This window comes from Athene noctua, chromosome 3, assembly GCF_965140245.1.
Source record: "Athene noctua chromosome 3, bAthNoc1.hap1.1, whole genome shotgun sequence".
Lineage (NCBI taxonomy): Eukaryota > Metazoa > Chordata > Aves > Strigiformes > Strigidae > Athene > Athene noctua.
In genome coordinates, this window is record NC_134039.1 from 73,517,522 (window position 1) to 73,539,856 (window position 22,335).

A 22,335-nucleotide genomic window follows, 5' to 3' on the forward strand; every position below is an offset into this window, starting at 1 on the left:
TTCTCAGCCCATTAATTTTGCATAGATGCTTTCTTGTTACTATTTAAAAATACTTTCTGTATCGAAGAACTTAAATAATTATATTTGTCATTGGATGACACAAGCTTTTAAAATGCATTTATCTAAACGTGTTATTACCTGGCTGTCCACAACCTGTACATGAACATGTTGCTGACATGAATAATCAAGGAGTAATGTGTACAGACGGTAATCTATTTTCAAAACTGTTTCTGTTGTGGCTCTTGGACAGTAGAAAGCATCTTGTGATATGCTGGTGTATTGTTATAATTAATTATGACAGTGCTGTAGGGACCAAAATAACATGACTTTTACATATATAGTATTGTTACTCTTGCAATACGTAGATTTTACTAAAATAATTTACAAACCCCCAGTTTATTAACTTGACTTTGGTGTGTTTGACTGATTTCCTCTGCAGGGTGTTCTCTCTCCTGTCTGTGATGAATATCCCAAGTTTTTGATTATTTTTCAACCTTTGAAGCACAAGTATGCCAAAAGCTATCTGCAGAGAGGCAGTTAACTTAAACTGTTCTTTGAAACATACTTTCACCTGTATTTAAATTATTCATCATTGAGTGTTATGCTGTTAACATGTTAAAAAAGCAAATATTTTGTTTAGTGCAAAAAAATTACTTCTGGACATTGTTTTATATACTTGAAGGCCCACTTACACCTTTCTTGGCAGTGCAAAGAGCTGCATGAATTGTGTTTTCATATACATCTGAAGCCATGTAACTGTTAAGGAATTATTTAATGGGACTAGATACTTAGGAAGATTGTAAAATGTTCCAGAAATATTTATATTTTTGAATTTCAAAATCTGTTTGCAAACCATGGAGAGGTGTTAAAACTAGGTGTTAAATACTTTTCAGTTTTTCTAATTTTATCTGTTTCCAGAGGAATAGTGATTATACAGAGAATAATATTTCATACTTCTCACTGTTTTAATGCAATGATACATTCAGGACAAAACTCAGATTGGAAGAAATGTTACAGTGATAGAGAATTATGTGGAAATGTTTTATGTAATTCTTGCTGCCAGGTCAGCAGACTTGATTAATTTCACAAATGCAAACCTTTTCAGTAATGGAAAGGTAGAATTGCTGTATATTCTCTTAACCTTCCACTCACATGTCACTTCATCATACTGGACAGAGTTTTATGGAAAGAATTTACCAAATTCTGTCCATATTTTAATATGGAAAAAAAGTAATTTTTTTTTTTTGTTTTAAATCAGTCAATAGCTGTCTTAAAATATAATTATATTTATTCAGATTTTAAAATATTTTAATCAGCTGCTACTGCAAGGATGATTAAATAGACAAATCAAAATTTAGTTTTGTTTTAATGTTTCTAGCAGTGTGGATTTGTATATGTGAGTTTATTTCAGCTTCCTTATTATAGAAAATTTGCTGAATAGACTTGGATTTTGTATGTGGCTGATACTGTTGCTTTTTGCAAATGAAGTGGACAGCCTAATAGTCAACACTTAGTAAATCCATGTCCCTCTTCCTTTCTTGGACTCTAAATCCAGTCGGGTATTCCAAATGTGATCTGTTTTTTGTTTGGAAAGTAAGGAATTCCCACTTGGCAGTGTTGCACATTCTTACTGAGGTTGACACAATTCAGCAGTGGAAATGAAAGTATCTTTTTAGGTTGCTAGGTGAGTTGTCCTGGCAGCTTTTCATGAACATTTCCTTCCCAGTGATGGAGGGGAGGCAGTTGGTCTTTCCCCCAAGGGGGACTCCTGGTACTTAGTCCTAGGTTGGGTCTGCATGTCTTGGTCTTCCTGTAATGTCCTGTGCTGCTCCTGAACTAGAGCCTTCTTTTTCCTTTGCTCTTTTTTAACTGAAAATACTGGTGTCTGTATACATAGTGTTTTGTGAAATGCAATATTGTGTGTAAGTATACAGGTCTCATGGGTTAAAAGTTTAAAGGTTGTTCTCAAATCTGGGTCTTCATAGATTTGTGCTAATTTTCATGGAAAAGATGGAACTTCAACACTTTACTGCTAGGTTAGGAGATCTGAGAGTGTGCTCTGTGTGTTTGTCCATCCTTCCTGTACATACCAGACTAATTTGTGTGCCTGGTGAACACACTTGACCCTCTGTGGAGGTATAAAGTGGGAGGCAGGTGGACAGGGAGGTGTGTGAAGTCAGCACTGTATGTAGCTGAGACTTGTGTGGCCCATCTGAAATTGTTTGTTGCTGTCAGTTGGCTGAGACCGGCTCCTGCCGAGACAAATGCTTGTGATTGCTGCTTCCCTGATGCTCTGGCCCGAGCTGTTTGAGTCTCTGCCAGCAGTATTCTGTGCAGGAGTCTGGGCAGCTGCAGCCGTCAGATGGGTCAGCTTTTGGTTGAGGCTGAGCAAACCAACAAGTGTCTGCTGAGCCTGAAGTTACACCTTAACATACAAATATCGAAGCTGTGTGTGCTTTAGAGTTTCAGTTTAGACATACCAACATATGAAGTAATACATTATTTAAGCTTTATTGTTCTGCTGAATATGTAATCTTTGTAGTTCTGTCATACAGTTGTGTTAAATTTATTAATCTGCTCTGGAAGCATTTGAGAAATGTTCAAAAATAGACTCTTGAACTTCTGTTATGGCAAAAGATGTTATTAGCAAAGAAAGGACATGAATATATCCAGATTTGATGTTGCTGTTCCACAGATAAAAAGTTAATAAGAGAGAAGTCCCTGTTCTCAATCCAAGGAATTAAGTGATAAATTCACATTGTTGTCTTCACTGGGCACCGGTTCTAACAAGATTTTCAGGGGTTTTCAAACCAAATATAGTAGTTTAGAGAAAGTAGTCTGAAGTTTTCCTAATTGTAAGTGCAGTAGTCAGTAACTGAGGATCCTGCCGAAGGACAGTTGGGTGTGACATTGTGAAGGATGGTAAGTAGCTGTGGAAGTGATTCCTTGACAACTGCTCACAGTCTGCTGCTGCTGAGGTTCTGGAGGGTTGCATGGTGCAGCTTTATTATTTGTTTGCAATTTAAGCAAAGTTGTGGATGTTATTATTAGTGTGTTAAGGTCTGAATAATAATCTTGTGTGATCACTGTCTTCCCTGTGCTTGACTGGGAGGAAGAATGCCTCTTAAAATACGAAGGAAATAAAAAGCTTCGTTACACCTCCTCACACTGCCTAGAAACCTGAGCTCCGGCCTGCTCTCTACTGTTGGCCTTTCTGCCTAATGGGGCTTCTGGGGACCTGTGTAGTGGTGTAAGTTAGGACTGCAGACTTTGATAATTAAAGAGCAGTTCAGACAAAGCCTGTATCTGCCTTCTCTGTCTTCTTCCTCACTGCAAAAACCTCAGACATAAGAAAAATGCATTGGTGCTATGGGTTCGGAGCCAGGCAGAAGAGCATCAATAAAGTCTGCATTGTTCTTAACATTTTCTCAGGAAGTATTTTATTGCTGCCTTTATTAGTAGAAAGCAAATGGGAATTAAAACAATCTCTATTGAAATTCTGCAATCATTCAAAATATGTTGACTGAGAAGCTTCAAATATGGTAAAGAAATAATGTAGATCTTTCCTGTACTCTCTGTGAAGTGGAAGATAAGCCTGAGGAAACAGAGAACAGATGGTAATATTACCACAAATAAAAGCCATAAGAGAGAAGGATGAATAAACTCTACAGCAGTTACAGGACACGAGTTTTTTCCCTCCAGGCCAAGTAGGGCAAAATTTTTAATATGGGTGAAATTTTCTTAAGATTTCCTATATATAGTACAGGACAATATGAAGAGGAAAATTTATACAGCAAGAATTGATTGAAAACCTGGGAGTTATTGTTGGTTTTCTGAATATTCTTTTTCTACTCATTTTTTTCATGAAAGGAGGCTATCATCCAGTGAAAATCGGTGATCTTTTCAATGGCCGATACCACGTTATTAGAAAGTTAGGATGGGGACACTTCTCTACAGTCTGGCTATGCTGGGATATGCAGTAAGAAAACTATTTCCATTTACTTTTTTCTTAATATGTTACTTTATTTTGTTTGCAGTAATTTTTGTTTTACATGCATGATAAAGTTATGTAAATATTTGCTATCTTTTTATACAGAGAAATATCTGCAGTCTTATTTTGCTCTTGGTTAAGGGTGTAGTTTATAAAAACTCAGAAATAAGTGTAATTATTTTCTTTGACAGATTAGCTTTACTTATTGAATTTGCACGTTGTCTTGGATGTGCAAGAATAAGCTAATGTTTTTATTTCTTTTGTATCCTTATTGAAAAAATATAATTGTACCTTGTTTGAATGATAAAACATGTAACCAAATTCCTCTTTTGAAGACATAGTCATCAAGGAGACAAAATATTCAATAAACCAGACTGTTAACAGAGCTTTGTTAAGTTAGTGTAATTTCAGTGTTTTCTCTCAGAATACATTAGGCTATGAAATATTCTATTTAAAATTTCCCAGCCTTTGAAGTGGTTTTGTTTTACCTCAGAGCACATGTTGAGAATGTTTTTGTTTTTTCCAAGGGGGAAAAGGTTTGTTGCAATGAAAGTTGTAAAAAGTGCCCAGCATTATACAGAGACAGCCTTGGATGAAATAAAGTTGCTCAAATGTGTAAGTATCACTCATGCAATACAGTGCTCAATAACAATAATAGTAGTAATAATGAATTTAAAAAATGTAGTAGAATATTGGTTTTAAACTTTTTAAATTTATTTTTTCTCAATAGCTGGCTTATTATGTGTTTCCGTGATTTCTGAAGCTCCAAAATACTGTTTAACTTCATGTCGAAAGCTAACTAATTAGTGTTTTAAAGTGAATATTTTCCTAAAATGTCAGTGTTTACGTTCTTGGTTTAGGTTCGTGAAAGTGACCCTAACGATCCCAACAAGGATATGGTTGTACAGCTAATTGATGACTTCAAAATTTCTGGAATGAATGGAATTCGTATCCTTTTGAAAACATGGCATCTTCATTTAAAATGATCTACTGAGATAAGTAAGCATTTAGTTCTGGCTTTTTTCTAGTTAGTCTGACTTTAAATATGTAATGTAGAAACACCAAAATATACGTAGATGCAAAGAGTATCCAGTGTGTAATGCACTCACGGGAGTGAAAGTAACTTAGCTTTTCTAACAATGCAAAATAGAAAAAAAAAAAGAATCCCATGAATCCTGTCATGGTCTGCTAGAACTAGTTAGTTTACTTAAAAGCTAGAGTTTTACTGAAAGACTTGTAATTGAGGCTTACAGGAAGTATGTTTTGCTCTAATCAAGTAAAGAGAAAGAAAGTATCAGTGTTGGGAAGAAGCTGATTTCTGTTTTTCTGTAGGAAGTGTGAGGGCATGGAGGTTCTTACCTTGTTTAGGAGATCTTCTTTTGGCCAGGTGTTAACCTCTTTTTCGGCAAAGGTTTTATAGCTTTACCTTCAAATGCTTAGTTTTTAAAAAAAGAAGGAAAAAAAAAGGGAGAGAGACAAAGTAAAATATGACTGCATATTGTTCTCAAGGAAAATTTTGGGGCTATGAATAGATTTGATTTTAGAGTTGAGCTCAAGTGAGTTATCCTTGCTAATTATATTAGAAATTTTAGCAGCTTATTATATTATTGAGCTTTCATTTACTGTTACAGATGGTATTTATGTGTATGTTTGTTGTGTCTTGGAGTCCTTGTAACAGACCTCATTGTTCATGGTGTCGTACTACCAGACAAAGAGATGTTTCCTGCTCTAGAGAGCTTAACACTAAATTCATTTTGGTGATGTGCCATCAGTAGATCAGGTTAAGATGCTCTTCACCAACTCTTGTCCTTTAGGAGAGGAATCTAGGAGGTGACTATCAGTAAATCTGAATACCCACTATAAAGCATCCTTTCAGGGAGAAGTGTGCAAGCAGTTTTCACCCCATCCATCTCTATCTTGACATCAGTTATGAAGCCTTTGGATTTGTGATAAGTGAGAATGAGACTGTAGGGACAAGTATTCTCAGTTACAGAATGGCATCTTAACTGCTTTTGCTTTATCCCATTTTGATTTGTTTCCTGATTGCTTCAATAGTCAGCTACCATGGTAGAAACCTGCTTAAATGTAGGTGAAGTTAGTATAGTCTGCTTTTTTCCCTAGGTTTTATCATCAAATTGAAATTAATCAGAGTAAACCATGCAGTTACCAGTAGTAATTTCAACCTGAATATAAATGGTTTGTGATCAAGGAAACTGCTTAACACATTGAAGCAAAGAACCCTGTCTTGGTGCTGCAGTTGTGCTACAAAAAAAGAGGTTTAATTTATGAGCTGAGATGCTTATTAAGAAGTATTTTATAAATATCTCTATTGCCTGTCTGTGTTCACAAAAATATAATGCGACCAAAGCACTTCAGGTCTTTGGCTGACAGCTGCATCATGGAAGAATAATTAAAGTTATTTTTAGAAATCAGAAATTTTGACTTACTGTTTTCATTGTAAAACACTAGTATGAAATAGGGAATAAGAAAACACATTCATAACTTTACATAGAAATAACTCCTCTCTTTAAAAAAGCAGTTTTCCAATAACGTTCTTAAATTATTGCTAAGATTTGCATGTACCTATACATCAGTATTAAAGGTGAGAGCAATTTCTAAGTGTGAAGAGTGAATTTTGTTGGCAATAATACTTTGAAAGCATATCCAAACTTCTATCTTTTTGAAATGTAGCACTTAAATTAACAAAGCCAAGAGAGACCACGTACTAGTGAAAAATAGGGCTTCAGATAGCTTTGTGATAGCAAACTAAAACTGGACGGCTGATTTTGATCTATTTCAGTTTTACATTCATGTTGAAAACTCTGGCAGGACAGAAGTTATTTTATGTCGAAGGCAAATGTTCCTGCCTTACTGGGAAGTACATTTTTCAGGAAGGCACAGTAGACAAGATGGGGTGATACGGGACTCAAATTCAAATTACAGCTGGAAGTCTGTCAAAGTCCTAATCACCAGTGGAAATGTGATACCAAGTATCTTATGCTTTGAGTTTTCTTTTGAACAGCTTGTGCATTGTGAGTTGCATTGGTTATTTGAACAGTGGTTGGTTCCGTATATTATTTGATAAACTCTTTTTTATCTTCTAGGGAAAATAATCTTTGGTGCAGGTTCTTTTGGGAGGGAGCAGGTAACTGATTTTTACTGCTATTTGTTTCTAAGATGCCATATTAGCTCTATGTTAGTGTTACTGAGTTGAACAGGTTGAGAGAAATGAGAGTTTTTCCATGCTCTGCTGTTTCCAGCTTCCTTTGGGCAAGTCACTAAATATCTCTTCCTTGACTGTAAATTAAAACAACATATGCTTCATAGAGGCTTGATTATTGGTTATGGAATACATTTAAAAGTAAGACAGAAGAGAGGTGGGTGAATTCTTTGGATGGCTAATATCACAAAATGTCATGGAGCTTCCAAACAGGGAAACTTGTCAGGAACCATGTAGCACAGAGCTGGGAATGTGCAGAGCCATTGGCCTGCACTGTATGTCTGAAAACAGTCATCTTTCTCCTAGGAGCTGTAGTGTTTATATGCAGAGGGATTTTACCAATGTGTGTTATAATACACTAGACTGATAAATTTTTAACTACTTGTACATTTAAAAAAGATTGCAATTATGATTTTTTCAGGAAATAACAGAATTCCCAAACTTGGGCACTTTGGTGTTCTCAGTAAGTGTAGATTATGTTTGTCTGCACTGGCTGTTTATTAGAACCTTAATCGATGTTTGACTGTAACATTTTTTTAATAAAAGTTTTAGATAATTATGTAATGAAACAAGTGTTTGGAGAGTGTTTTGCCAATTATCAGGCCTAGCATAAAGGACACAGCCAGCATAAAGATAAAGCAATAACCAAATTGTATTTGATACAAAAGAGTCAGTACATGGGTGAGCACTGGGGGTACGAACAAGTCAGTCAGATTATAGATAAACAACATCAATCCCACTGACCCCAACAACGACACCACATGACCAACAATGGGTGGAATAAACGGTGAAATGCAGTCTCCCATAGAAGGGACAGGAGACAACCGAGTCAACAAGCCAAACACATCAGACCAAGGAAGCCACACACTGAATCTCTACACAGCCCACGTTTACAAAAGCCAGACCTGACTGGAGCCCAGTGCCAGGGAGGCGGGAGGTCCTTCCCCAACAGGGAACTCTGCACAGTGCCTCCACCTCACAGACAGACACTGCCCCTTCTGCCAGGGGTCCCAGCTTTTATCCCTCAGTGGGACACCTGACCTTTGCTTACTGAATGCAGACACCTGGGGCTCCTTTACCTCATGGCTCTCCCTGCCAGGCCGGCCGCTCCCTGGAGGGAAGCCTAAAGGCAAACTCACCCCCCTTTGGGAAGGGCTGTGGGAATCACCCATATGTCAACCTTAATTTGGGGCTTGGGGTTGAAACCCCAGAATTTCAGAGAGACAAGTGAAAAAATAAGGAAACTTTCTCAAAACAATCAGACATTATAATAATTGTAATAAATTCATCTCCAAAGAACACACAGCATGAATTAAATGCCGTAGAGCCTAAATGCTACCAATCCAGAAGTAACTGAGATACGCCCAGAAGTGTTCTGTGTTGGTACCAGAGCTTTATTTCATTTAGCTTAACTAGTCTTTAACCCTCATCAGAGTTCTAAATGCTCCTATAATATGTGTTTGTAGACAGATAGATAGTTACAGGTAGGATTTTAGTCAGGAAAGGACAGATTTAAGTATTTAAGCCTGTCAGCTGATAAATGTTACGTGTGCTCTCACTTTTGCTGCTCTGCTCAGTTCCCCCCTTTCAGACATTCCCCAAACTGCTTCAAAGAGTGTTTCATAAGAGGCATGTCTGCTGTGTGGGCTTCAGGTTTATTTTTGCTGGAGGACTTTTTGGACATACTCACCTGTCAGGTGTTGGTGCTGTGGGAAGATCCTGGGGCTTGCAGGGCTGGTTTTCTAATAGTTAATGCACAGCTTTTCTCAAACTCTTTGTTGGGAGCAGTCTGGCTTACAGTTAATGTTTTTCAGGTCAGGATAGCAAATCAGACAACAGTAACATTTTTGCATTCCTACTCCAAACACTGAGCCTCATGTATGTCTTCTTCCCATCCCAGTTGCCTCCCCAGTATTGACCATGCCTTGCGTTTGTCTGAGTTCTCCCAGGAAAACATTACAATCTTTTTTTCATATAGATATAATTTCTCTTTCTTGTGGCCCTCCCTCTCTTTGTCTGGTTCTGCTGTTCCTCCTTGCATCTTCCTTTGCAGTGCTCTCCCCTTGCCTCTCAGCTATTCACTTCCCTGCACTCCTTTTTCTTCTGGTTACTAGCACTTCTGTAGGTAAAAGGAATGGCAGGAATGTACATTGAAGAGTCTGCAGCAGCAGTGGTCTGAAGGACTGTGGGCGGGTGTCCTAAATTTCATTTCTGAATGCTGCAGTGTCTTGCCTTTCTGAAATCTGTGTTGCTGTAACATTGCAACTTCACTGTGTGGGCTAAGTTAATAAACCCCGCAGAGCTAATGTGCTCTGCTTATCCTTTTTGGTGGCCGTGTCCTTTACTAGTGACTTAAGTCCATTGGATGCTTGTGTGGTAGAGTAACCAAGACTGTTTTCTTTTCTGAATGGAACAGAGTTTTATAATATTCTGAGTAAACTTGATTGATACGATTGGGAAATGACTGTCTAATATAGGTATTAAGGAATATGAAGTGAGATGAACAATCCAAATACTACAGTTCATCCCAAGTGCTTTGACCAGTCATGAGATCTTTTAACTTTGGTCTAACTCAAGCATAGAGGTTGTAGACTTTAAAACTTCAGTTGGCTTTATGCATATAGGTAGGTACTTGAGAAGAATGTAAATGATAGACAAGGTAAGTCTCATTTTGAGACGTTAAGACAGTCACTCTAAGATCATTGCCAAGACTAGTTAATAAAACTTAGAGAAGTTGGGTAGGATTTCTTCCCAAACAGTGTAGTTCTCTATGAATGGTCTCTGAGATACAATCTAATTTTATCCATTGAGATTTTCCTGCAGTATTTGTCAGTTTGTTCATTTTCTGTTATTTTTATTATGTTATTCTTTGCAAGTATCATGTAGTTAAGATTTTAACAGTCTTTCTGATTTCTGAGAACATTAAGGTCATTTCCAGCACATGTCTGAGGATTTACTCAGTATAGCCAAATCGTATAATTTCTTGCCAGAATGTTGTGGATGATAAAACCTAGAATTAGCTTGAATATCTGAATATTTTCTCAATAGAAATATAACTTATCCAGGTATATTAAGTGTAGGATCTCTAACTTAGCCCTTGTACCACAAATCGCTGCAAGTTCCTACATCTTGCTTTTTCCTAATACTCTTCTGTGATCATCTACTATTGGGCTCTGTTGGTGGCCAATAGTAGATGCTGGGTGAAATTAAATGTTTTGGCATTGTGTTTTTTGTACGTTGCTTCTGAGTTACACATTTTCTTTGTTCCTGAGTTCTTTAGTGTTTGCCATTATTCTCTTCAGTTAAAACTGTAGGTGGTAAGAGATCCATTCTCTTACTATTTCAGTTTTTGTTGTCGTGACTTAATTAAGCCTAATCAAAAAGATGTTTAGTATGGTTCATTTTCTAAAACACTGTTGTTGCAGACTTTTGTTGTTAAAACCTTCTATTTATATAATTTAAAATTTATTAGAAATAGAGGTAATAGGCCAAATCAGTACTTCTAACTGTTTCAAAGAAAACAAAAATGAATGAGTTATTTTTTACAATTGCCTATTTCATTGTTCGCCCTAATGCTATTGTTAACATGTAGAAATAACTGACAAGATTTGCATAATTAAAATGTTTTATTTTAAAATGTTTAATTTGTTTTACATTTGGGCACTTTAGTACAAAATGCAGTACCAAAGCATATACCATGTTCTGCTCATTTTAGGGGGAGCTGGTTTTCCTCTAAACAAGATGGTGATTGCTTTAGCCAATATGCAAACAAACATTTGTGTCGATCTCATCAACAACTTTATTTGGAAATTATCCTTAATTAAATCCCAGATGTTTGTATGGTCTTTGAAGTACTTGGACATCATCTCCTAAAATGGATAATCAAGTCCAATTATCAAGGCCTTCCCATCCGTTGTGTAAAAAGTATAATTCGACAGGTAAGATTTGTTAATGTTTCAATTAGGTTTTTCCACCATTGTTAACAGTTTGAACGTTAGAAAGATGGTATTTCAACTGAACTCTTACAATGAATATCTAAGATAAAATAATTTTATTGGTAATCATAGGGGGATTTGCAAGAGCATTTTTCTAGATAGCCTGCATTTCTGCATGCTGGGGTTGGTTGTTTTTTGGTTTTTTTTTGTTTTTTTTTGGTTTTGTTTGTTTGTTTGTTTGGGTGGTTTTTTTTGTTTTTTTTTTTGTTTGTTTGGTTGGGGGTTTTTTTGTTTGTTTTGTTTTTTTAAATCCATATTTTCTACTGATAAAGTTGAGTTTCCTGAGCTGCTCTGGAAAAGAAAAAGTTGAAGCAATAAGTCTTTTTTCATAGATGTAAGGATATTCATAATTTCAGTTTTGGTTGACACATCATGCTTCTTAATAAGATCTTATGGCAAAATAAAACATTGGATCAGTGAGAAATAATATATTATTGTTATAAAACTGAATGAAAATGGTATCTCTGAAATAGGAAAACACTGTTCTTGAGAAATTATTGTCTGTATCTAAGTTGTTGTAGAGTCAGAGGGTTAAAAAAAAGAAACAGTTCAGAATATTTCACTGAGACACATTTTTTCAAAATATGTTCTTTTGCTATACTATGAAAATCAAATTGCTGTGAGGTGATCTTAAGGAGAAATAGTGTCTCAGCAAGGAAAAATGATGTATGTATCTCTGTGATTTTTGTATATACTATTGATCTATGTGCAGTTAATACCTACAAACGACATATGAAATATTTTGGCACTTAGGTAACTTGTGTTGCCTTTCATCAACATCATGTTGATTTTATAAGCCAGCTGTTGAAGTAGTTACATTCTTTGTAATTATAATTGTATGTCAACTGGTGAATATCAACCTATCAGCTCTATAATCAGAATTAGCTAAATAACCTGATTGATGCAGTTGCTAGTATACAGATGAAATTTTAGGTCCATGAATTTCTGTACAACTGTGTGGCTCAGATAGTAGAAATAAGGAGCTGTAGTAATGTAGTGTTCAGTCAGGGTGAGCTGCCTGCTAAGAAATGGGAGTGTGTATATTTGTATTATACATGCATGTAAATACCCACTGTTTTCAGTAAATGTTGTCAATTTTTTGTTTGGAATGTTTTCATTTTCATTACACTGTTGTCCTGGAGTTTGGCCAAAACATGAAAAATTACAGTGTAATTTCTTGATACACCGGGTTTAGCAGTAAAACCAGGTGTAGGAGCCCCTTGCTGCAGTTTACTCTCAGCTCAATTCCACTGCCTATTTGTAGAAACAGGCTGTAAGCCAGACCACTGAAAACAACCCTTTTTTGGAAGGAAGGTGAGAACTTCTGAACCCAGCTTCACAGCCAGCAGGCTCCTGTAACCTAGCAGACGAGGACTTTCAGGTGGGATCTTCAGGGATGGTGACCACAGTCCAGTGACAAGTGGGGTCAGCAAGGACTGGGGCCTGAAGGACAGAATTGTGGGGGAGACTCTCAGTGCTTTCTCTGATTGTCATGACTGGGGGACCTGACTCGAGTGGCATATACAGATGTGTATAGCATGGGGAGCAAAGGGCAGGAATTAGAGCACAGAGGTGTGGTGGGATGGCTCAGATACCTGGAAAGCAGCAGTAGCCTGATAAAAGTGCTTTAGAAAGGATGGCCAGGGAAGAGGAGTTGGGCTTAAATCACAGAATGATTTGCTGTATGAAAGAATCATAGGATCTTTGCTGTAGAATGGGTCAGGGGCAGAGGGGAGACCAACAAGGGTGACATCATGATATGTATCTGCTGCAGGGTGCCAGTTTCAGAAGTAGATGAGAAGCACCTCCTTTAGACAACTGTAATATACTGGTTCTTATGGGGGACTTTTAACCACATTGATATCTGCTATGGTGGGGCATATGCAGTCAAGGAAACTTCTGGAGCGTGTTGATTACAGTTTCTCAGCGTGGGGTGAGCTGTGTCTCAGCAAGGAGACAAGTTGGAGATGCACCTTGCTGTACTGGTTACAAGTAAGGAAGAACTAGTTGAAAATGTGGAGACTGATGGCAGGCTTGGCATGAGGGGTTCTGGTAGGCAAGCTGAACGTGAGTCAGCGGTGGGCTCCTGTGATGACGAAAGCTCACCGTGTTGTAGGCCCCATGAGTGAGAGTGTAGGCAGCAGAATGAGGTCTCTGGTTTAGTACTTTGGGACTCTGTACAGTTTTGAGCTCCAAATATGAGACATTGGCTTACTCAAGTGAGTCCAGTGAAATGTCACGAAGAGAGGGAGCTGCAGCATACGATGTATGAGAGGTCTTGGGAGAACTGATTTGTTTGATTTTCGGAAGAAAATGCTAATAAAGGGGGAAACTTCTGATCTCTTCAGCACAGATAGAGAAAATGGAGCCAGACTTCTCTTGTTGATATGCGGAGATAGGACAAGAAGCAATGTACGCGAGTTACAAAAAGAAATTCTGGTTGCATATTAGGAAGAAGTTTTTTGTAGTGAAGGTGGTCAGGCACTGGAACAGGTTGTCTACAGTGTGTTACATGGTGTTAGTCAGTCTGCATTTTAGGAGATAGTCAGAAATTAACTGGATAAAGACTCTGAGCAGGCTGGTCTGATTTTGTAGTAAAGATACAACTTTGAAGCTGGTATGACTTACTGTCATGGTTTGAGCTCAGAGGGCAACTGAGCACCACACAGCTGCTCATTCCCCCCTTACCCCTCATGTCTGGGAAGGAGAAAATAAAGCAAAAGGCTCTGGAATCAAGATAGGGACAGGGAGGGATGATTCATTCATTAAGGTCATGGGCAAAAGACAGACTCTTTACGGGAAGAATAAAGAGCATCAATTTAATTCAGACACTAACAACAACACTCAACAGACAGAGCAGGACAGTGAGAAGTGTTACCACATCTTAAAAACACCTCCCCCCACCCCTTCCTTCTTCCCTGGCTCAGCTCTGCTCCAGATTTCTCTACCTCCTCCCCACCAGCAACACAGAGGAAATGGGTGGGTATGGTCAGTCCTGCCGCTTCTTTCTCCTCAGAAAGGGGACTCCTTGCATGCTTCCCCTGCTCCACTGTCATTTCCTTCTCACGGGAGACAGCTCTCCATGAACTTTCTATGACACGAGACCTTCCCATGGGCTGCAGCTCTTCCTGAGCTGCTCCAGCGTGGGTCTCTCCCATGTGTTGCAGTCCTCCCAGTGCCAAGCTACAACAGTGGGGACTGCTTCTTCCCACAGAGTCCCGGCCTTCTTCAGGAACAGTCACCTGCTCCAGTGTGCATCCTCCATGGGCTGCAGGTCAGCATCTGCTCCACCGTGGACCAGATGTGTATAAGTACACATCTGTATATGCTCCACCGTGTATATGTACAGCGAGGGGGTGGCCCTGCCCTCTCACCACAGGCTGCAGGGTGGGTGCACCAGCACAACACTACCAGCACCACCACCCCCCACTTTCTTTCACTGACCTTGGTGTTCACAGTTGTGTCCTTGCAACTCCTCCTCACAAGTCCCAACCCCCTCCCAGGTTCCCCTTCTTGAATACATTATCACAGAGGCGCAGCCACCATCACTACTCAGCTCGGCCTTGGCCAGAGGTGGGTCCGACTTGGAGCTGGGGGAGCTTCGAGAAGCTTCTCACAGGGGCCATCAGTACAGTCCCATCTGCCGCTACCAGAAAACCCCACCACACACACACATGCCCAGCACACTTAGAGATGGGGAGGGTTTGAATCACACAGTCTTCCAATCTAAATTACTTTTTGAATGTAAGCAAAGGTGAAAGTTCCAAGTAATTCAAACGCTTGATGTCTCGAAAAACAGGAATGGGTTAGTTCTGAAAGATTAAAATGGTTTAATTTTTGTGAGGTTGGAGTGAACAGACTAGTGAGAGTGGCATCGACTGGTAAGACTTCCAGGTTGTTCGTCTCATTAGAGATGATACAGATCCTTATTATTCCTTGTACTCAGACAAAACTTGTGTTACTCATGTTCTAAAAACTTATGTATGAAACTGGAATATGAAACAATTCAATTATTGCACTGGTTTTACTGTACAACAAACCATCTTGTTTCAGAAAGTACTATAATTCTGTGCTACAATTAAAAAGGAATTTTTTATGCTGTGACTTGGAAAATATTTTTTCTATTTTTGAGTACTTTTGAGCATTGGGACAAAATTAGGTTTATTTTAAAATGCAGCTGAGAGTTGATTTTCTTAATAAGAAATTTCATTTCAGTTTCAAGCACGGTTTTTCCCCTGGGGTAGTTACATGAACTGTTTGTGCAAGAGAAGACCTTGCAGCATTGAAAAAAGGGTTAGTTGCTGCAGTTCTTCTTTGCAGTAGAGATGATTAGAGGTGTGCATTTATTTAATTCTGGAATCCGTACTTTGGGTTGTAAAATGTATAGCATCAGTCTGTTCTGAGAGGATCATGTTGTGAAACTGATGCTGAAAATGAGCATGGTGTATTTGATTAATGGAAATTTTCACTTTTGCTTTGATCTACAATATAGTAAATAATCTTTTTAATGGGTCAATATGATGTGATTCCTTGAATGAAGAAGAAAGTAAAATAAGTGAATATTAATTAGAAACTCAAATTGTTTCTTTATGTGAAGGGAAAAAATAGAGCCTCTTAATTTACATTTTTGATAGTAGTAACAGAATCTGTCGTAATTTTTCAGAGTCACAATACATTACCTATTTCATTTTTTTTCCTTTTTCAGTAGACAAAAACTAGGTGTGTTTTCCCTGTTCTCTATCATTTCAGAGCATGGTGCAAAACATGTCTGTGTAGTATACATTTCTTTACTGGTTTAGTGGTATAATGTATTTCCAGTGTTTAGGATGAAGCAATCCGATCCATATTTTAAGACAGCTAAGAACATTCTTTCTACTTATAAAATTCTAGCAGAATGGTCCTTATGGTAAGTCATGGAACTGATTTAGATTCTAAATACTCAGTTTTCTTTTATTTTCTTTTTTTTTTTCTCAAAAAAAAGATTCTTTAGCAAAATTAAAGACAAAGCTGTCACCCTAACACTGTTACTTAAAAGGGGTAAAGGATATCTTTTCAAAGTCAGAGATACCAGATCTAGTTTCATGTAAATTCCATGTCTACTTATTGTAGCGGAACAGTTATTTATTCTTCTGAATGTTTATAGCTTTCAGTGTACTCTGGAATATTTTTTTTCTTGGCCTCAGAATTACAGACATGCAATGGTAATTTGTAAAATGGTCTGTAGTGTAGTGGAGGAGGAGAAAGGCTATTATAATCCACCTTTATGTTGCTGTTAATACCTCTTCTAAAATGTTAAGTGACTTAACCACTAACTACCTTCCCACTATAAACCAATCTTTCTTTAACATTACTTTGAGACATACTGTATGTCCTTTCAGTTACTTTGGCAATTAGTCAAGCATATTTTGGATCTGCAGGGAAAAAAAAAAAACAAAAAACAAACAGATTATCAAGAACACAGCAGTTTTTAGGTGTACCGTTGGCACTGGTGCTGAGTCCTGCTCAATAGAACATATAGTTTTTATACAGCCATATAGAGAAAGCTGTTCAGAATGGTTGCTGTTCTAGTCTGGCTCCAGAACTGGAGAAAGCAGAGCCAGCAGAGCACTTGAGGTGTTTCTAGGATACATTAGCCTGAGTGTAAAAATCATATGCATGCTGCTGTTCTTCTCTAGAGCTATCTTGTGTGCTGGATGCATGTACCAGTTCTACTAGCTTAGACTGCATGGTAGACTAATGTCTTTGTATTCTGTTACTGGTACTTTGAACCAACATGTTTTGCTTTTAAAGTTCACACTAGCTAGTTATGTCTAGCTAGCAAGCACAGAAGCAAGGAGCTTTCTAATTTATTTATATCATACCTAGAGTGGCAAGGATGTTCTTGTAGCTGGAGCTCATGAGTCTGGAGGTCTGTTTCCTGCGGTAGAACATTCTCTAAAAATTGAAATAAGTCTTTTAAGTGGGGTCAGCTAGGTTTCTGCTGTTTTTTTTCTTGCTTGCTGATATTTTTCTACAATATTTGTATAGATTATCATAGCAATAGCCTGGTTTACACTGTTAGGTTATTCTGTACTGAATAATTGTATTAATTGAGTTCCACAGTTTATCATACCTAGGTCTTACCTAAAATATTTGTAAAATCACACAAGCAATTGTATTTCTGTTCCAATCAGAATTTGAGAAATTTTTTCATTGTGTAAAAATTATGTTTTAATTTTTGTCCCAGAATGCATTTTTAAAATTTTGGATATGCATGTTTGATATAAGCTAGCAAAAGTTAGCCTGCAGAAAGTATGAAAGACTAGTGGAAAAATAGATATGACAAATACAGGTAGACAAATCTTTATATGACTTCCTGCTCACATTAAAAGCTGCATTACTATTGGCGTTCTAAGGAAAACTATAGTTAGCATTTGATCCCAACAACACATTTCCCTTATTTCTTTTTTTTTTATAATCAGTTGTAAGATGGTTAGTCAGTTATAGTATGTTGTAGTTGCAGTGGTTTTTATTTGAATAACTGTCTTTTAAACAATGAACCAATGAGGATCAGCCTTTCTGACAGAGCAGTGAAAATCCTTTTTTAAAGGAAGAAGTATCAACTTTTTTTACACATGTGCAGATCAACTAAAGAGCACTGGGAAATGTAAGTCTGAGAACAGGTTACTGTCATCAAGATAATTCAGCCAGCCAACGTCTTACTCATGAAAGTCTCAATTACTGGGTTTATGAGCTAAATAAATTATGTTGTCAGACCTGCAGGCAATCAGTTGAATATTTCTGTACTGCTAGTAAGTACATTTTGCTTGGTCTGGGTAATTAAAATAAATTTTTAAAAAATCCTTTTTGTAATTAGGTACTTCAAGGTCTAGATTATCTACACAGCAAGTGCAAGATCATTCATACAGATATAAAGCCAGAAAACATTTTGATGTGCGTGGATGATGCCTATGTTCGTAGAATGGCTGCAGAAGCTACTGAGTGGCAGAAAGCTGGTGCTCCTCCCCCCTCTGGCTCAGCAGGTATGATAGTATATTTAAATGCAGTGTAGTAAAGTTCCATCAGTATATCAGTGCTAACGATATTTTGTTTAGTGAAAATTAACATTTTAATACTTGTGTGTGAAAAATGCGTGTCAGGCAAATGCTTTCTTTTCAGTTTTGCACATTCAAGTTTTTGGGGTCCCCAGATACGGAAAAAGATTTATTAGTATAAATGTACTCTCCTCCCACCCTACCAGCTTTAATGGCTGGGTTTTAGCTGCACTGGCACCTTGCATCCCTAATATTGACAGTAATTAATAATCTTATCTAAATTATGTGTCTAGTTCCATTATGAGTTCATCAGTGTCCTTGTGAAATTAGCTGCCTTCTCGTCGGTTATAACTTGTTCTCAGAATGCAGTGAAAATTCTTAGAGTCCATAGTTTTTCACTCTTGAAAATGGAGTTTATTGTACCTAACTGAATTCATGATAAGCCCTTCTCCCTAGCACTGTACATGAAATGTTTCCTGTTAAACTTGGTAGGGGTTTAGATAGGAACTGTACGTTATGATTAGCTAGGAGAAACCAAGGTAAAGAAGTTCACAGCAGTCAGTAAAGACAAGGAGGAAGTGTGGCTTTTCTAGTGATCTTTAGTACCATAGTTACTATTTATTTGCCAGTTGAGCACATCAGCTACAGGCAGTGGAGAAATACTAAGATTTAAGTACCTTGTAATATTGTCAGAAAACGTATCACAGATCAAAATCTCTAAGGTATAATTAAAATACCTGATATATCAGGAACAAATACTGTGATCAAAATCCATAAATATTTCACAGTAAGATGCAAAATCTTATAAATCATGAATATATTGTATTGAATTTTCCATAACGTATAATCATATAGCTAAAGACTGTGTGTTACTTGTGTGGGAAGTAACTCTGTTTTGTTCATGTAGCCTTCATTGCTTCCTGACATTAAAAGAAATATTATTTTAAGGAATATATTGACGGAGTTCTTATCACACTTTGTTCCCTTTTTGGAGCAGTGATGTTATTCAAGTTTAAGAATCTTTTTTGAAAACCTTGCCCTTTCAGGGGCAAACATGCATTTTTTTTCCCCTAAACTTAGCAGTAGGAGCTGAACATACAAAAGAACTCTGAAGTCTCAACTGTCCCTGTTTTTTATCTTGCATTTGTTAATTGCCATATGCCTGTATATCTGAAGATGTTCATGAGAGGTTCTCTTCCTCTGTTCAGTTCCTCTTTTTGACTTCTACTTTGCTTCTGTCCTCCCATATTTGGTTATTTCTATTGGTTTTGTTTATTTAGGGGGGGGTAAGGGAGGTGGGGGTGTGGCTTGTATTGCTGTTCTGTACATTTTCACAGTTAGTTTTGTAATCTCATCAGACCTAGTCACTGATGGTATCCTTCTGAGAGATGCTTAGGAAGAGGGCCATGCTGGAGATGCTTTTTTGTGGTGGTGTACTTTTCGCCATCGGCGCTTCTTCATGCCTGCACTCCTATCAGTCAAACTACCTTGTTTCAGAACAAAGGAAACATGAATATTTGACTTCTCTGTTGAGTGCAACACAGTAGATGTCTTCGTTGATATTCCCTGAACTATTTAAAATCCACCTATACCTGCTCAGTCAGCTGACTACAGATATTTAATCTCTGACAACTCTGCAGTCGTTTAATGTTTTGTGTCCACTCTTTACTGATTCAGACTTCCCTTTCTGACTTCCATTAACTCTCCACCAACCACAACACAGTGAACAGAAATTGATGCTAATTCCTTCCAATTCCAGATGGTCTAATGGAGACATCAAATGATTTCAGGCAGCAGGTACCTGTAAAGAGTAAAAAAGCTGGCTAAAAAAAAAAATTTAAATCACTGCCTTATAGTTAGTTAAGAATATTTTTACATGATTTCTACTACTTTCTGCTTTTATAGAGCTGTTTTTGTAAAAATACGTCTTTAAAATTTTTTTTTTTCTTTTCAGTGAGTACAGCCCCACAACAAAAGCCTGTAAGTATTGTCATATAATTCAAATTAACCATCTTATTTTCTGTGTTTCTGTAGTTATTAGTAGCTATTAGACTGTTGGTAGTCTCTAGCCTTTTTAAAAACATTTTTTTGAATAAAACTTGTTATCTTTCAGAGAACACTTTTCTTTTAATGTCTTTGGCCTTACCAGGTTTAAGCATAGTAATTTCTCTGATGGAAGCTGTCATAGACTTATAGTTCTGTAGCTATGTCAAGGAGAGTTAAGCATTGACATTTTCATATCTCAAGGAATAATCCATTCTGTTCAAATCCTGACAAAAATGAGTGCATGCACTAAATATCATGCATTGCAGATAGCTTAAGGACTTAAAGGTCTTTAATCATTAATGCCTTAGAGGAGAGCATTTCTAATGAGGTTTGAAATATCTTTTTGCCATATACATATATCAAATAACCACTGGCAATACAGCTGTTTAGAAATATCTAAGGTCAAACCTGCTTTCTATGCATGTGTGTACAGACTGTAACTTCAGTGGGCATGCAACATGGATGAAAATTAATAGTATTGCCAAATTAGTTGTTGTGTTTTGACTGTCCCATAGCTTATTTTGAAGGTAACAAGATTTACAGATAAACCTTTTGAACTATATGAACATTTCTTTCTGTGATATCTAAACCATGAATGAAAGTTGGATAGATATCATTTGTCAAACAGTAAAAATAGAAGTCAGAATTCAGTTAAAATACAAGGAAGCATATCAATCCTAGCTCAGATGTGTTAATTTTTCTTTTCTTTGTTATTGTACCTGAGTTTTTCAATCCTTCTGTTATATAAAATGTGAAAGTTTTTGTAATGACCATCTGTTGTTTGTGATTCATGTTTTGGGCTAAAAGTGAATAATAAAAATGCTTCCCTTTCACAGGGAAATAGCTGAACAACACAGGATTTATTTAAAATTCTTTACTGTTTTCAATCTCTTTGGCTTTCTTGTATCATTTTTCTCAGCGTACTTTTGCTGGTTATTACCTCCATTATACAGAAAGAGAAATAATGTATAAAATTTGTATGTAAATAACTAGATATGATAACAGACTATCTTCCACATATTATTTGTTAATCGAGATTGCAGTTTGAGGTTATTGTTCCCAGTCAGGTTTATAGGCTCAGGAATTTTACTTCGGCATCTTAGATGTATTTTGCTCTTGTATCTAATAAGCAGTCATGTAAAAACATGTATAATTATTAAATTTTGATAGCTTTTTTGCCTAATATAACCCTACATTATTCTTGATTTGAAGTAAAGTGGAAAAAGCAATATATTTACTATATTAACTGTATTTTCAAATAGAAAATAATCATACTTCAGGTGAATTTGGTGTGAGATGCCTTGAGAATAATCTTTCAGCGCCTTTTTTTGGTTTGCTTTTGTATTAATATTTCAGGTTGGAAAAATATCAAAAAACAAAAAGAAAAAACTGAAGAAAAAACAGAAGAGACAAGCTGAGCTGTTAGAAAAACGCCTGCAGGAAATAGAAGAACTAGAGCGAGAAGCTGAAAGGAAAAAAATAGAAGAAAATGTAACCTCAACTGTACCATCAAATGAACAAGAAGATGAGTACCACCCAGAGGTGAAACTAAAAACAGCTGACATAGAAGAGGTAGTAGATGAAGAACCTGGAAATGATGATGGTTAGTATTACCTGCTTTTATTGATTCTGAATTTACTGTTTCAGAGGGGAGAGTAATTGCAGCATGGCATCTGGTGCAATGAGCAAAATCTCCAAACTGTCCTAGATCATTAAGTTTCATTTTCTTCTGCAGGTGAAATCATAACCACAAAGTCTAAAGAGGAAAAGTCAAACCTACTGCAGAAGTGAAGAAAAACATCAATAGCAATCTAGCTAGCAAGTCCCACAAAAGAGCACATAGAAAATTTAACAGAAGTCAGTTGTCATACCACATTAAGTGGCGTAACTGAATATCTTGGAGAGATAGAAGAAAAATAAGACAAATTTGTATTCTTTAACATCAGTGTAGTTAGACTCATCATTGCTTTCCTCTTGTTACAATGTTTGTTGTAATGATCTGTCAGGTAACGATAATTGCAGCTTCTTCACTGAAATTTTTAGGATACC

At 37.0% G+C, this 22,335-nt stretch overlaps 1 protein-coding gene across 4 annotated transcripts in view; it reads left to right on the forward strand.

Annotated features, from left to right (window-relative positions):
• SRPK2 (SRSF protein kinase 2) overlaps window positions 1-22,335 on the forward strand; it is a 147,036-nt gene that overhangs the window by 98,687 nt on the left and 26,014 nt on the right. For all 4 annotated transcript variants that reach the window (XM_074903354.1, XM_074903356.1, XM_074903357.1 and 1 more), the window contains 7 exons: window positions 3,871-3,979; window positions 4,519-4,606; window positions 4,852-4,939; window positions 11,043-11,149; window positions 18,063-18,228; window positions 20,195-20,220; window positions 21,643-21,889. In XM_074903354.1, the coding sequence (XP_074759455.1) occupies window positions 3,871-3,979; window positions 4,519-4,606; window positions 4,852-4,939; window positions 11,043-11,149; window positions 18,063-18,228; window positions 20,195-20,220; window positions 21,643-21,889 (831 nt within the window). The remainder of the gene's footprint in view (window positions 1-3,870; window positions 3,980-4,518; window positions 4,607-4,851; window positions 4,940-11,042; window positions 11,150-18,062; window positions 18,229-20,194; window positions 20,221-21,642; window positions 21,890-22,335) is intronic.